Below are 17,180 nucleotides of genomic sequence, written 5' to 3' on the forward strand. Positions count from 1 at the left end.
CCATTCGTCCTCCGGAGGACACAGAATGGGCAGCGAGTTGGGGGTTAACAAGATGCTATAGTAAGAAGTCGGCACTTCTTCGACCTCTTGGGAGAAGACTCCCTTTTAGATTACTTCTTCCTTTGCTGTACTGCTCCCACTGGGAGGACGGCCACTCGACACTGCGCAGGGAGACGACTGATTACAGGAGTGTCTCGTGGACCCAGTGCAAAGGGCTCCGAGGATCAGTGTCCCCCATCAACATGAAGGTGCTGCAAAAGTGCCCTTTGATGCCAGGACAAACCAGTATCTTAGTAATCCTTGGCAAGATCAAACATAAGTGAAAAAGGAAAACAAAGTGACTTTACCGACAGTCTTCAAATAGGTTTTTAATGGGAGAGGGAGAGATGTCTGCTCTCTACTAAGCCAAAAGCAGAATTTGATATATAGACAATGTGTGAGCAAGGTAGATGGTCTACCCTGCTAATTAGTTTTTTTTTTCTATTTCACATCAAAAGTTTATAGCAAGATTTCCAGGTGAGAGAAAAAGTTTATGGCTATTTTCCCAGTTATGCCAGAACAATATATCCACTGTAAAGAAAGTATTGTTTGTATTTGTTGTAGGAACAAACAGTAGTTAAAGATCTTAATTTTATTTACTTTGATACACTTATGTCACTATGTCCAATCTTGATAGCTGTGAACTTACAACAAAACGTTACCATGACACTGATTACTGAATTACCACACTAAAGTATATGAAAAACTTTACAACAAAATGTTACCATGACACTGATTACTGAATTACCACACTAAAGTATATGAAAACTTTGATATCCACAGTTGTTAGAAATTTTGATATATATATATTGCTTATTTCCCATGACCTTCATTTCTTAATTACAGGGTTTGTCCTAAGGCTTGAGAAGTTCTCAACATTGAAAACCAATGATTTGTTTGAAGATGAAAGGTACTGGCTGATGGAGGAGGGCGAAGAGGAAACTGGGGAAGAACACGAGAGAGGTAGTTCTGCTGTCCCCATGCATGTGACAACAGAGAATGGAAATAAATAATTCAGGTGTACTATTGCATTATAGGGAAATTTTCTTTAGCGAAATGTTTCATATTCAGCGCAATTTTGTATGTGGCCACTCCAAATATCTTTTCTTAGAACATTCTAAGATTTCAATTTTTCCTCCACATCGACTAGAATGTGTAATTATGAAATACAATATAGGATTTTTTGAACTACAGTTTTACAATGAATTAATTTTTAAATGCTGTTAATCAGCTGCAATTGAATTATTATTAGCAGCATTCATATGCTCTTGACTTTTATTCTCTTACACACAGGTTAAGAAAACCCACTGTTGCCCTACCAAGAAGAGTTACAGATTGAATTTGGGATTACTCTGCATTATGACTTGATACTTTTTAACACACAACGCAGTATCTATATAGTATATCTGTCTGTACTTTCCGAAGCATCAACTAGCCTTAATATTTTTTTTTATTAATCACTATATATGGGCCATTGAAACTGGCCTTTATGAAAGTCTCCATGGTTAGAGTGTTGTGGTAAGGAGGAAATTTGGTGGAAAACTGAAATCTTATTTCTTATAAAAGTAACAGTGTTCTTAGGGCCATCATGTGACTGAAGTATTGCTGCAATGAGACATTTCTCTTTTTGCTTTTCTTTTAATCCAAGGCACCAAGTTACAGACCTGTCTTTTCTGGATAGATAATAATAGGTTTTTGGTCTCCTCAATTTCACCCTTTGGATTTCAGAGTCCTTGCGAAGCTAATCACCGAATGCAGATGAAGTGGGTAAATATATAAGGATTAAGGATAAACGCTTTTAAAGTCGTCATCGGGTAAAGTGCCAGTATTTGTAATGTCTGAGTGAAAATTTTTAGTACTAATATCTAAGAAGGATAAGTAATAAGGCAATATAAGTCATTTTCTAATTTAGCCTAAGTTTTTCTAGCTAATATATTACCCAAACTAAAATACGGTTCTTCATTTACATCTAATCAAGTGACTACAGTAGTCATAAGCCCAATCCATTTACCATCTACCTTTCCTCGCTCTTTATCACTCTTAAAAAGTAAAATAATTTTATTATAAGAAATGACATTATTGACCTCTTCAATATTAAACATTTACATTCTTTTTGTCATTCTCACTCGGAAACAAGTTTTATATCATAACCCCCATAGAATTAATTATATCTACTACTTACTTTACAAATAGTCCGTACATTTATTTGCCCATTGTATTTGGAAGTTTCTTTCTCTAGACTAAATAATTTTTACCAAATGATTAAGAGAAGAATTTTACTTTCATAATTACATTAACAAGGGATTATGAAACTATGTATTGTAGTGCATATAATCACTAAACTCAAATACCCTTTGTGCATAATAAAGAATTGCAACACATAGTGAAAACATTTATAATCAATGGGGCATTAATTGGATATTGAAAGACAAATACTACTAGAGATATTAATTTGGACCAATTACATTAATGCTCTCAGAACTATCAACCCTGTCTCTCTTTTGTCATTCTCTGTAAGTCTTATAATCTAATTTTCTATAACTAGTTGGATTGTGGGTGTGATGAGACTACAGTGTCTACAATAGATGACTTTTAGTATTTACTTGTTTGAATGTCTTGGATATTTTTGGGAGTGCATTATAACTATAATTTTGTCTTCGTAACCTATGTATTTGTGTAAACTTTTTATTGTCAACTGTGATGTGTCCTTATGTTTCAATGTGAATACTTCTTTATGTACTGTATAGGCAGTTTTAAACTAAGCCACTTTTCAAAAGTAACTGAGACCATTCTGTCTGGACTAAAATTAATTATCCATTCTTTATGACATGGAAAATAATTTTATCTTAAACTCATCTTTATTAATGATATTTGATGACTGTCACAACATTGTTTTTAAAGAAAGGAAGTATTATTTTGTAAACCATTAATGTTAGTGTAGTGTCTTTTTGTATTACCTGTACTTTGTTTTGTATGAAATTGTAAGAATTACCTAATGAAAAAACAAAAATACTTTGTCTTTTCTTATACACATTAGTGTGTCATTCTACCAGTAGTAATTCTCCATTACCTTTTAACTATGAGAAAATGTATTCAGTAAAGTTAAATTCTAAAAAAATTATAAATGTGTGTATGGAAATATTCTGCGTATAGGAATTCAAAACCAATTTAATAAAAGAAATCAAATACTATATACTCTAAATTCAAAATAAAAGAAATTGAATACTACTGTATATGTACTCGGAATTCAAAATTTGTTAAGTCAGTTATAATTTTCCTTCATCAAAACCCTTCTCTTAAGACAATGCCACTTTTTTGTTGAGAGAATTTAACAAGAGACCATACTTGACTGAAAAATGGAATTTCAATAATGAAATTTCTTTTATACTCCATGTTCACATCGCTTATCTCTCTAAGCTTTACATATGAACATTTACCCCAAAATGACAAACTTGATGGTAATAAAACAAATTTGGAAGTAATTTGTATTTTTCCTAACTATAAATCTATATTTATGCATAGGAGTATTACTTTCGGCGAAGCTGAAAGATGAGCCATCAGACTTTTAGCAAGGGTTAACCACCCATACCGCTAGCTAACAGGAGGGGGGGGGGGGGGGGATTAGCTACCCCCTCTCACTCACACACGTGACTATACTTCTCTTTGCTTGGAGGTAGGACTTCAAGGGGGGGAGACTGGGATGGCGGGCAAATCTGTATAAATAGCTACAGGTTTGTATCGTTAGGAAAAATACAAATTACTTCCAAATTTGTTATTTATTCCGTAACAGGAATACAAACTTACGCTATTCAAAGGGGTTGACTTGTCCATTAGGAGGGTGGACATCCCTGCCAATCTGGCTTTTCGACTTTTACCCAAGGATTCCCCTGTGAGCACATAACAGATGGAAACTCTACACCTTGCTAAAACCTTAATAATATGCATGGACTGCAGCCAACACAAGCTTGTGTGTTTGTGATACTAGCAATGTGGCTATCAAGATAAGAAGAGTTCTTCCAAGTCATAGGAATTGTCCGAAGACACCAAGGCATTCCCAATACCACCTCGCCAGGGTATAGGGACGTAACAGTACCGACACAATACCAGGTTACATGAGGGAACAATGGTTTATACGCAGTTGGTTAAGGTCAAATGTGCAGAGGACCCTGGATGCTGAATTCCCCGAGAGGGGAGGATGAAGAAAAGAAAGAGCAAGTCATTCTTATTCCTTAAATCAGACAAAAAAACCAGGTAATCAATGTCCTCAACCTCCTGCTACTTGTATATCAAGGAGCTTGAGGTGTTAAACCAGATGCAGCCACAACAGGACTGATAGAGAACTTATCAAGTCTCCTGTGGGTTACGTCTTGCAGGTAGTGGGTGGTGAAGGTCATTTGCGCTTCCACACGCCCCCTTGTAGAACCTGCATCACTGAGTAGTTTCGTTTGAACATCTGGGATATAGCAATGACCCCGATGTCGTGTGCTCTGGGTCAAAGCGTCAGAGGAGGTTCTGGATTCAGTGCGAGGTCAATGACCTTGTGAATCCATGCAGATGGCATTCTTCGTGATCCTCCTCATGACCTTCCCCGTGCTTATGAAGACTGTTGACACTCACTCCAGACCGAAGGTTTCAGATTCTGGAATGTGAGCTGACAAAAACTAGGTCGAGCACAACTTGCCCATTGTCTTAAATGAGAGACGTTAAGGGTGTTCCATGGAGTTCGCCGTCTCTCTTGGCTGAAACCAATATGAGTGGGAGACCTGCCATCAAGGTTAGGAGACCTCTGCTGCTTGGGGTCCTGGAATGAGGTCTAATTTCTGACTAAGGGTCTGCGGGCTCCAAACTCCGTACGAGGCTCAAGGAATAGCGGTGCCTTTCATTGCCGAGACCAAGAGAAGCTTTCCTCCCGAAGATAACCGAGGAATACCCCTAATGCTGGCATAGTGGTATTGAGGGGAGGGATACCCATTTTATGATACCAACTTACAGTCCACTTACCCTGGGTTGGCCAAAGCCAACGATCCACTTACCCTGTATTGGCCAAAGCCAACAATCTATCCAGGTATCCAGACATTCTCTTTGCAACCTGTTGTGGGAGAGACTCCCATAGAGAGGAGGAGATGGATAGTCTCCAGGTGTGAAGTCATCGTGAAGATAGTACCCTGTGGAAGATGTTCGCATGTGGCTATTTGGAGTCGCTGAGGGGGTTCTCTCGGGACCTCCGTCGGGAGTTGCAAATGAGTTGACTATGCATGAAGCGTCTGCTGGGCAAGATGAATCATGCTGATGGGACGAGTCTGCTAGGCAAGACAAATCTTGTTAACGAGACGAGTCTGATGGCCTGTTCCCGAAGATCGAAGGAGGGGAAGGGATAAATTCAATTCTTGTAGATCTTTCAGGATATACGTCAGTAGGTGAGAACCTGCCACACTGCGCTGTCACACAAACAGCCACATTCACTGTAAAGAAAGCTTGAAATATATGTAAAGAGACAGAATGTTTTCATATATACTGTAAAAAAGAAAAAGATTAAAAAGTCAAAAGGCCATCAGTAATAGAGGAGGTCTCTCTCCCTGATCCAAAAGAAAAGTGAAGTACAGTCACAGGTGTGTGAGTGAGAGGGGTAGCTACTAACCTACTGCCCCACGCTAACTATCGGTATGGGTGGTTAACCCTCGCTAATAGTCTAATGGTTAGTCTTTCAGCTTCAGGTAAAGTAACACCCCTATAAATACTTATAAATAGCATAGGTTTGTATTCCAGTTATTTATTTATTTAGGTGAAAGCTGAAAGTAGCTATGAAACTTTAGCGAGGTATAACCTACTGCCGCTAGTTAACGTGGTAGCAAACCGGTGATGTGACATCACTTTTGATTGCAGGCAGGACTTACAGGGGGATAGATGATGGTGGGTCAAGTATGAGTAAAGAATTCAAGGTTTGTATAGTTAAGAAAAATACAAATTACTTTCAAATTTGTCATTTGCTCCAAAAACCTAATACTGTATAAACCTTTTTGCTCTTTACTATGGAGACTTGCCCTTAGGTGGGTGGAAGTCCTTGCCAAATGACTGTTACAATGACCTGGGACAGCCTGGGCACTCCATGTTGTTATTGTGAGACCTAAGCATTGGAGTGGTATACTCTGCTAACTTAACCTAGATATTGCCCAACTCCCCTCGCAGGGAGGATGGGGACATATCAAATATAATTTATATATCAGGTTACACAGGGGATATGGTTTTTACCTGCAGACAGAGGAGGCCAGCTTGCAGAGTTCCACAAATGCTGTACCCCAAGAAAAAGGGAGATAAAGGATGAAGAGGTCAGTCACTCGATCATTGATCCTAGACTAACTCGCGGGTAACGTCTCCCTAAACCGATTACTACTTGTCCTACAAGGGAGATGAGGTCTCTTAAATACTATGGACGTACTGATGTCCTTAACATCATGAGCTCTGGGTCTACGACCTTGAGGAGAAGAATCCTGGTGACTACTTTTAACCCTGCCTATACTCACAAACAACTTGTTGACATGTGTGAGAGCTCCTGTGGTTCATTTAAGATACCTTCTAAGAGCCCTCACAGGGTAGAGTAACATCTGGGTCATCTGATATACTGTAGTACAGACTCAATCTGGAAGGGCCCAAATCTAGAGTGGTATCTTCCCCCATCCCCTTGAATGGGTAACGTGATAAGAAAGACCATGCAACTTGCGACTCTCTTCGCAGAGGCCAGTGAGAGAAGGAAGAATATTTTGAGCGCCAGTCGTGGTCTAATAACCGACGCAATGGCTCATAAGGTGCTCCTTTCAGGGCTCTTAGTACACAAACTACATTTCAAGGGGGTGGTCTGAATTCTGGCTGAGGGCAGGTATGCTTAAAACATTGTATGAGGAGGGACAGTTCTGTCAAAGAGGAAATGTTAACTCTGCTTAGTTTAAAAGCAAGGCTCAAGGCTGGTTGGTATCCTTTTACTGCCGAAACAAAGAGTTTTTCCTCCTGATGGTATAACAAGAACTCCGCTATTATTGGGAAAGTGGCATCAAGAAGAGTGATACCCCTTCCACAGCACCAACCACAAAAGAATGCCCACCTCGTGTGATAGACGGCAGAAGATGACTCTTGGAAGTATCCAGACATCCTTTTTGCCACTGCCTACAAAAAGCATCTCGACGAGAGATGCTGGATAACTTCCAAGGGTGAAGATGGAGTGAAGCCATTGCCTTGTGGTAAATCTTTGCGTAAGGTTGTTTGATTAGATCTGGAAGTGAAGAGAGCTCCCTTGGCAACTCTGTGGAGAGGGGTAAAAGGTAAGGAAACCATTCCACATGTTGCCACAGAGCTTTGAGAGTCACCAACAGATCTTGTGATCCCCTTACTTTGTTCAGAAGACTCCTTACTAGGCAGAATGGGGGAACACATAGATGTCTAGTGTGTCCCACTGATGTTGGAAGGCATCTTATCTGGGATAGCATAGGATTTTAAAATTTAGGCCTCAAGCAAAGCACTGGGGCATCAAAGGCTATTCAGCGCTATATAATACAAATTAATCAACCATACCTGTACACTCACACCATTTGGTACCATTTAAACCTATAAAACCAATTACACTACTTTCATATACAGTGATGCCTCAGGATACGAAAGTAATCCGTTCAGCCGTATCCTGATTTTTTCGTATCCTGAGTCGTGATTTACATGTAAATAGCCTAATCCGTTTCAAGCCTTACGAAAAGACTCCTTTTCTTCCATAAACACGCTAAACTGTAGTAATAAACATGCAATGCAGCCATTTCTATCATTCAATAATTAACCCAACCGTTAAAAACAGCCTAATCCATTCCAGAAACCACTATGAGATTATTCAATAATGTAGTTATAGCCTAGTTATCCCCCCCCCCCAGCCCTAAGAAACGGTCGTTTTCTTTACTACTGTATAAAAGTTACGGTACTGTATGTAAAGCATTTGGATCAGTGAAGGTGTATTGTTACCTGTACGTACACCTAAATTAAGGATTGATACCCTGAAAAAAAGGTTACAGTTAATTAGTGTAACAAAAAAGTTGAAACACCTTTTGATTGAGATGATGTCCGATAGCGAAGTCGCGGCAGAGGAGGATGATGGCATAAGGCAGAAAACGTAACAAGTGACAGACTACGTACAGTAATTTACACACTTAACACATTAACACTTAAACTTTACGAAATAAAAAAATGGCAGAAATAATTAACACTTAACGTTATGTATGGAAAACTATAAAATGAAAGAAAAAATTACTTTAACACTTAACGGTAACATAAAACTTAAAATTGAATTTTTTTATTTGCTTTTTTATAACTTTACGTTTTTCATATTTTCTAAATCTCTTCTACTTCTTCATCACTTCCTTTTTTCTGTTTCTTTTCTTTACTTTCACCTAATTCTTCATCACTTCCTCTTTTCTATTTCTTTTCTTCACTTTCACCTTCGTCTTGGCCTACTAATACCGCTGGCCTCTTTAATAAGAAACTATCCATTAAAGCTTGTTTCTGCCTACTTTTCAACACATTTCTAAAATGCGTTAGGCAAACGTCATTGCAGTGTTGAAGCGCACGGTTGGTATAAACTTTTTCTGGATGTTCCTTTTTGACGTAGTCTGCCATTTTATGGAAACATGCGAGAATTTCCTTAATGTCTGCCGTTTTCAAAGGTGTAACATCCTCCTCATCACCGCTAGAGAACTGCTCTTGAACAACACTCACTTGCATCGTCTCCAACTCCTTCAGGTCGTCCGTCGTCAACTCCTCGTGGTGCTCCTCGATAAGTTCATCTATATCCTCGGCGCTAACTTCCAGCCCCATGGACGTACCAAGATGTACGATGTCAGCCACCTCAGACTGCTGAATGGGTTCAGGATCGTCAACGATCTCGGCTTCGCCTCCAGGCTTCCCGAACCCCTCGAAGTCTCGTGCAGAGACAGCATCAGGCCACAGCTTCCTCCAAGATGGGTTCAGGGTACGCCTCGAAACTTCCTGCCAAGCGAGATCGATGAGTTTGAGGCATATCACGATATTAAAGGGATCTTTCCAGAATTCACGCAGAGTGAGGTTTGTGCTCTCTGTGACTTGGAAACATCTCTGGAAGAGATGCTTCGTGTACAATTTTTTAAAATTTGAAATAACTTGCTGGTCCATGGGCTGGAGGAGAGGGGTGGTGTTAGGCGGTAGATATAGGACCTTTATGAAGGAATACTCGGCCAGAAGATATTCCTCGAGGCCAGGAGGGTGAGCTGGAGCATTGTCCAACACCAGCAGACATTTCATAGGGAGGCGCTTTTCTTCCAAATATTTTCGGATAGTCGGACCGAAGCAGACATTCACCCAATCAATGAAAAGTTGCCTCGTTACCCAGGCTTTAGCATTCGCCCTCCACATCACGGGAAGGTTCTCCTTGATGACTTTGTGGGCTTTGAAGGCTCGGGGATTTTCTGAATGGTACACCAGCAGGGGCTTTATCTTGCAGTCCCCACTGGCGTTTGCACAAAAAGCAAGGGTAAGCCTGTCCTTCATAGGCTTATGTCCGGGTAGCGTCTTCTCCTCCGCCGTGATGAACGTCCGACAAGGCATTTTCTTCCAAAATAGTCCAGTTTCGTCGCAATTGAAAACTTGCTGCGAACTGTAGCCTTCCTGCAGAGTCAACTCGTCGAACGTTTTAACAAAGGCTTCGGCGGCCTTCGTGTCCGAGCTGGCTGCCTCCCCATGCCGTACCACTGAATGAATGCCAGTCTTTTTCTTGAATTTCTCGAACCACCCCCGAGAAGCCTTGAACTCTGGGGGTTCCTGCTGGGATGTTCCTTCTCCTGCCCCTTCTTCGGCCTGAGAACGCACGAGATCACCGAAAATGGCGGAGGCCTTCTGGCAAATTGTAGTCTCAGTGATGGTGTCTCCTGAGATCTCTTTGTCTTTGATCCACACAAGAAGCAGCCTCTCCATCTCGTCATGCACGTGGGTTCTCTTATTGGAGAAAATAGTGACGCCCTTAGAAGGTGCCGCTGCTTTGATGGCCGCCTTCTGCTTCAGGATGGTGCCTATCGTAGATGGATTCCGGCCATACTCCTTGGCGATCGCACTTAAACGCATGCCAGACTCGTACTTTTTTACGATTTCAAGTTTCCTCTCCATCGAGAGCATCGTCGTCGTCGTCTTTCCTTCGGCAACATTCTTGGGACCCATGGCTACAGTAATACGTAATATAATACACTACGTACGTTATATACAGTACTATGTTTAGTAAACACTAATACAGTACAGTGCACAGTAACCAATATTTAATAACGATAACACGTGGTGTACGAATGTACTGTATATTAACACTACGTCAAACAAGCGAAAGCACACAATGTCTGTTAATGATACCGCGGTCGGAACGAAAAGAGAGAGAGAGAGAGATGAACGCCCGTGCGTAAGCAAGCTGGGATGGTTGCCGACCAATAGGAAAGCAGGATCTTATGGCGTCAGCTAGCATCTGAGTAGGGAGATAACCAATGGGTGAGCGGGAGGCTGTAAGTGAGTCTACCCAAGTTCAAAGTCTGGCGACGCGCGCTTTTTAAAATTACTCTCGGCGAAGAGTTGGGATCTCGTAAGGTTTTCGTATCCTGAAATTTTATTCGTATACTGGGGCATAAAAATCTTCGAATCACTTTTCGTATCCTGAATTTTTCGTAAGCAGAAACTTTCATATCCAGAGGTATCACTGTAATAATATCTAAATGTGAAATAACAAGGGATCAAATAGATTAAATAAATTAGTAAAATTAATTAAAGCTTGTGATATAAAATAATACTCGGCATAATTTTTTTCAAGTTCAGGGCATTAAAATTTTCCCCCAGAATACCTCTTATCTGGTACTGTGGAGCAGTACATCGTAAACTTCCAGTTAAGGGACGTTGCAAACAGGTTTATTATCGATGAACCCCACAAAGTTAAGACTTTGTTGGCTATTTGATGATTCAAAGACCATTGAAATTATTTATGTCTTCCTGCTCAGTTTGTCCGCCAGGATGTTTTTCTTGTCTGAAATGAAACTGGCTGACAGGGCTATTGAGTTGTCTTTTGTGGGTCTGTTGGTGTTGGAAAACTGGCCTGCTCACCCTCCGGGCCTTGAGGAAGATATCCTTCTGTAATATTCCTTTACCAAGGTTATCTTGTTTTCTACCTAACACCACCCTTCTCCTCCAGCCCATGGATCAGCAAGGGATTTTGAGCTTCAAGAAGCTCTGAAGAGATTTTTCGAAATCACCAAATAAAGGAAACCTCGCTCAACGTGAATTTTGGAAGGAGCATTTAGAAATTGTGAAAGGCCTCTGACTTTCGATCAAGCTTGGCAGGAGGTTTCGAGGCGGAAATTGAACTCTTTGTGGAAGAAGCTGTGGCCTGATGCCATCTCTGCAAGAGACTTTGAGGGATTCGACATAGACATAGCAGAAGCCCAAAAAGTTGGCCATCCTGAACCGGTTTCACAACCTGAGGTGGTGGAAATCCCTTCACCAGCATCGAGAGGTGCTTTGAGGATCTTAGGTTCAAGCCCTTGAGGGGGAAGACCTGGCCCAGGGATGCACGGAATCCCTTCACTGCTGGTACTGACATACCCCGGTCGAGTTGAAGATGTACTAGAAACTCTGTGATGACCGGGATTGAAGCCTCATTTGACAAAAGTTGCCCATCCCATCTGGTATATGGCCCTCTCAAGGAGCGCCTTAGATTGAAGTCATCTGACCTACTGCAAAATTCTCCACGTGTGAAGGGAGATGCTGTGGAGGCCTTCGTGGGACTTCTAGAAGTGAGGCTGCCTTAGCAGTTCACGTCTTAAGAGGAAGGGGTCACAGGGGATCCGTTGCCAAGGCCCTCAGGACCGTGAACCACTCCTTACTGACCCCCACAAAGCTATTAAGGTCATCCTAACCTGCTTCGCCTCCCGAAGCCAGTTCAGGGTCGGGCGCAGAAGGTTGAAGGGGGGGGGGGGAAGCCGTACATGTGGAGGGCATCCCACGGATGTTGGAACACTTGTTCCAGAACTGCTATTAGGTCTGGCACTGGGGAACAAAAGGATGACCATTTCAAGTTCAATTGTTGCAACGAGGTCCAGGCATGGCGATCCCAACTTTTCTATCACTGCCCTTGCTATCTCAAGATGAAGGGACCATTCTCTGGTAACACTTGACCCTTCCCTGTGAGGCCGTCCGTGACTACAGTCCTTTTTTCTGAAATGTACCTGGCCGTCAGCTCCGGGGTGTCTCACTTCCGGGAAGGTTAACAGCTTTGGTACGCCGTGGGGCCTGTTCAGGCCTTACGGTTCTGTGTTGGCAGTGGAGATCCTCTGGAGCCTCTGCCCGATGTCCCGACTGTCCGAACTCCCTTCCAAGGGGGTTCTGCGCTGCTCCTTCTCTCCTCGGCTCTGCTTCAGCACTGGAGCAGGGACCGGGGACTTGGAGCCATAGGAGCGAGACATAGAATAGTGACGCCCCTTCACATGGTCCTCTGGTCCTCCCCGGGGTCCGTAGCTCCCCACCCCGGAGCAGGATCTCTTAGCGGGGATCTGCATGTCGTCCTCGGGGTGCCTGAAAAGTCCTCTTGCTCCCATGAGGTCCAATCACCTGCTGCTAGCTGCTGAGCGGAGGATAAGGTTGCCGCCCCGCGGGTGGATGGCGGCTCATCTACCCACGGAAGGGCCGAGGAGCTGGCCACTGGTGGCGGATAAAAGGTCGTAAGACCACGCCGGGCAGAGAGTTGGCGGTTCTGGAGACCTATAAGGTCTGAAGGTCCTCACCACTCCACCAGTGGGAGAGCGGACCGGGCCATATGGATGCCACGATGGCCTCTGAGTGGCGATAAGGGTCATCCGCTGCGTGGGGATAAGGATCATCCGCTGCGCGGGGATAAGGGTCATCCGCTGAGCGGGGATAGGGGTCATAGTGATCAATATGGTAATGTCCCCAACCAGTGAACGCCAGTCTGGAGCTTGAGTCCCGCTCAAACGCGTCAGTTCCCCGAGCGCTGTAACTCCATCATTGTGAGCCGAGGATGGGGGGTTTGGGAGGCATCAGCCGCCATCGATCACAATTATATATGGCACTCTCTTGGGCACTGTCCCACTCTAAAGGGCAAAGTCACTGTCCCTTGCCTCTGCCACTCCTGAGTGACTTTTAAAAACCTTCAACACCTGACAATAATACATATCAGGTCACAACTGAGGCAGAACAAAAGGCGGTTGTGGCCCACGTCACTGTAAGGGAGACAAACTTGACGTACATGAGAAAAGTATTAGCTAAACACACACTTACATATCTAAAACATACATACTGTACCTGAGTATGCATATACATAAACATATAATCTATATATACACCTGCACATGAAAAAGGAAATGTCATGATATAAGGTTACTGTACGGAAGACAAACTTGATGTACTGAACATGAAAAAAGTACAGTGATACCTCTACATACGATCTTAATTCGTTCCAGAAACGGCTTCGTATGTTAAAACAATCGCATGTTGGAGCAAATATTCCCATAAGAATACACGGTAATTTGTTTAATTTGTTCCTCAGCCTAAAAACCCATAATAACTCCTTAATAAATGGTTACACATAATTACATATAACATTAATACAATTGAATATTACAGGAATATCTAAAAAAAAGAATAATAATAAAGAAATAATAAATAAAAAAGGGGTTTTTATTAACACTTTACCATAGCGACAGGCCAGCGCAGGTGTAGGGACTGCTACGAAGGAGGAGACGGAAGATCAACGAGGAGGTAGGGACGACGACTACGATAACGTACGATAACTTACACTAACTTACACTACGTGAACTTTAACTTCGCTTATTTTTTTTTTTTCATTTTTATAATTTAATACCTTTTTTTACATTTTTTTTCTTTTCTTATTTTTAATTTTCTTCACTTTCACTCGATTTGGTCTTCCTTTTCTTTGCTTCACTTTCTTTCTTTTCATCATGATCACTAAACTGTTTTAGAGATTTTTTAAAGAAACTATCGAGTGAAAGTTGCTTGGTACGGCTTTACAGGATTTTTCTAAAATGAGTTAAACAAACATCATCGAACTGCGCAACTACATGGCAAACCTGAAGTTTCTGTGGGTGATGCTTGTCGATGAAATCAACGACGTGTTGATGATATGCCAACATCTGTCTTATTTCCGCCGTACCTAAGATTTGGCCTACCTCCTCGGTCTCCTCCGACTCACTCAACTGCGCTTGGAACTCATCATGCTGCATGGCTTGCAGCTCCTTGAGTTCCTCAGTGGTGAGCTCTTCATGATGCTCATCGACAAGTTCGGTGATATCATCTTCATCCACCTCCAGACCCACAGACTTGCCAAGGGATACAATCTCTTCGAAGTCTTCCTCGGCGGCAACCACAGGTTCATTCTCGCGGCCAAAACCATCGAAATCTCTGGGAGCAACAGCATCAGGCCAAAGCTTCTTCCAAGCTGAATTCAGGGTCCGACGAGTTACTCCCTCCCAAGCCTGATCTATGATCTTTAAGCAGTGCACGATATTAAAGTGGCTCCTCCAAAATTCACGCAAAGTTAAGTTGGTGCTTTGCGTGACATTAAAGCACTGCTTAAATAAGTGCTTGGTGTAGAGCTTCTTAAAATTAGAGATGACTTGCTGGTCCATGGGCTGGAGGATAGGGGTGGTATTCGGTGGAAGATACAACACTTTTATAAATTTGTATTCGTCGATGATGTCATCTTCGAGTCCCGGGGGTGAGCGGGTGCATTGTCCAAACAAAGCAAGCACTTCAACAAATTCCTCTCCTGAAGGTACTTCTTGACAGCAGGGCCGAAAACTACGTTTACCCATTCCACAAAGATATGCCTAGTACCCCAAGCCTTAGAATTAAAACGCCATAGAACATGTAGCAGGTCTTTATTAATTCTATGTGCTTTAAATGCCCTAGGGTTTTTGGAATGGTAAACTAATAAAGGCTTAATTTTGCAGTCCCCGCTGGCGTTGGCACAAAGCGCAAGAGTCAACCGATCCTTCGTTGGCTTATGTCCAGGCATTTTCTTCTCTTCGGCGGTATTGTACGTTCGACTAGGCATCTTTTTCCGAAACAGACCGGTTTCATCACAGTTGAACACCTGCTGCTCTACGTAGCCTTCCTCCGCCACGATGCTTTCAAACTTTTTAACAAAGTCTTTAGCAGCCTTGGTGTCCGAACTCGAAGCTTCTCCATGCCGAACGACTGAATGAATCCCGGTCCGTTTCCTAAATTTCTCGAACCAACCTCGAGACACCTTGAATTCCTCCGTCGTAGGATCGGCTGAACTCTCCCCCGCATCACCTCCAGCCCGCCGCCTTCAAGTCACTGTAGATAGCGCTGGCCTTCTCACGAATGATTGTTTCAGTGATCGTATCGCCAACAATCTCCTTGTCCTTGATCCATATTAACAAAAGGCATTCCATCTCTTCAAGGGTAGGGCTACGACGTTTGGAAATAATCGTGATCCCCTTCGAAGGTTTCACTGCTTTAATGGCTGCCTTCTGTTTTAGGATCTTTGAGATCGTAGACATATTCCGGCCATATTGTTTGGCCAGATCGCTAACACGCACACCTCGCTCATGCTATTCTATTATTTCTTGCTTTAGTTCTCATGAAAGCATTGACTTCTTCCTTTTCTCACCACTACTACTACTTCCTGAACCAAAACTAAGCTTTTTAGGACCCATGATTATGAAACACAGAAAACACATGAAAAAGGAAGATAAAAATCACTGTTTATAACTGAGCGAATAGAGAACAACCACACGATGCGCACGAGATGAGAGGACTGATCAAGGCGACGCTCGATTGGCGTCCCTCCGATGTGCTGCCGTCTAGCGGCGTCAACAACAAACCACGGTTGACGCTTTCGAGAAAATTCCACGCGTATGCGTATTGTTTACTTCTTATGTTGGAGCAAAACTTCGGGTGTCGAGGCAGAAATTTGGTCGAATTTTACTTCGGATGTTGGAAAATTCTTATGTTAGGACATTCGTATGTAGAGGTTCCAGTGTATTGTCTAAACACACACTAATGTACCCAAAACATATATATCTGAGTATATATACACAAAAACATATAATCTATTTATACTCCTGCACATGAAAAGGAAATTATCCATAACAGAAAATCCTTTATCCAAAATGACGGATTGACCGTGACTAATCATAAATAATGAAAGTCATTGATGTGCAGACGTTGCTACAACCTTCATTATGGAATACGAAAACGTTAATACTTCTTAATCATTCCTTCTTCATGCACGACTCAATATGAAGTATACGTTCCACAGCATGCCCCTGCACCGGAACATCTGTTACCGGATGTTACCGGAATAAAGGGGACAACAGTCTCAGTAACAGGCTGAGACCAGGACTAACTCACCTTGGTCCCCGCCCTGGGAGAAGATCCAGAACACTTGGAGGGACGATATCTCTTAGAAGAACAACTGTCCTTCTTGTTCTTCCCGCTCCCTATCACGTGGGACCGGTCCCTTGACCCCGCAAGGAGAGATCTGCTCCTGGGAGTAACTGAGCAGACACTGGGACCGTCATCCCGTGAGCGGATATCTTTATGGAGGCTGCATCCGTGGACGGAGGGAATAATGATGATGTAGTGGTTTGCGGACTGTGGGCAGAGGTAGCACCCGAACTGCCTAGTGTCCGAATACCGACCACACTCCAACGTTCACTACACAAAAATATACGACAGTGAAATACCCAAAAATCTGGGTAAAAGGCAAACAATCAAGGATGCACTGGGCACCACCCCTTGATTTTTATACTGGGCAAGGGGACCCAGCAGGACCCTTACTTCCTTCTTATTTTCCCCTGCCTTGAGAACATTAGGTGAAAGGAAACATTTATTATAATTTTTTAGATATGTCATTTTCAGGTTCAGTAAAAAGGGAAAAAAAAAAAAACAATGATAAAACAATGATACTAAAAGAAAATAGTGGCTGAGAAGGGAACATAATGGTGAAAGGTTCTGGAATGAAATTCTGTCTTCATAAAAACAAGAAAAAAATATTTATTTGTAAATGGAACAAAAAAAACATCTATACCATTCCAGATAAGTTCCTA

General features: G+C 42.3%; 1 protein-coding gene across 5 annotated transcripts in view; it reads left to right on the forward strand.

Moving 5' to 3' along the window:
- The window catches only part of Rh50 (Rhesus blood group-associated glycoprotein Rh50), a 64,041-nt gene extending 60,992 nt beyond the window's left edge, over positions 1 to 3,049 (forward strand). Inside the window, exons 10-11 of one of the 5 annotated variants that reach the window (XM_068375462.1) lie at positions 886 to 1,057; positions 1,333 to 3,049. In XM_068375462.1, the coding sequence (XP_068231563.1) occupies positions 886 to 1,052 (167 nt within the window). In that variant the 3' untranslated portion in view covers positions 1,053 to 1,057; positions 1,333 to 3,049. Of the gene's footprint in view, positions 1 to 885 lie in introns of all 5 variants that reach the window. The other 4 variants (XM_068375463.1, XM_068375464.1, XM_068375465.1 and 1 more) reach the window with 4 other exon arrangements.
- Positions 3,050 to 17,180: the final 14,131 nt, after the last annotated feature.

Source organism: Palaemon carinicauda, chromosome 6, assembly GCF_036898095.1.
Source record: "Palaemon carinicauda isolate YSFRI2023 chromosome 6, ASM3689809v2, whole genome shotgun sequence".
Classification (NCBI taxonomy): domain Eukaryota; kingdom Metazoa; phylum Arthropoda; class Malacostraca; order Decapoda; family Palaemonidae; genus Palaemon; species Palaemon carinicauda.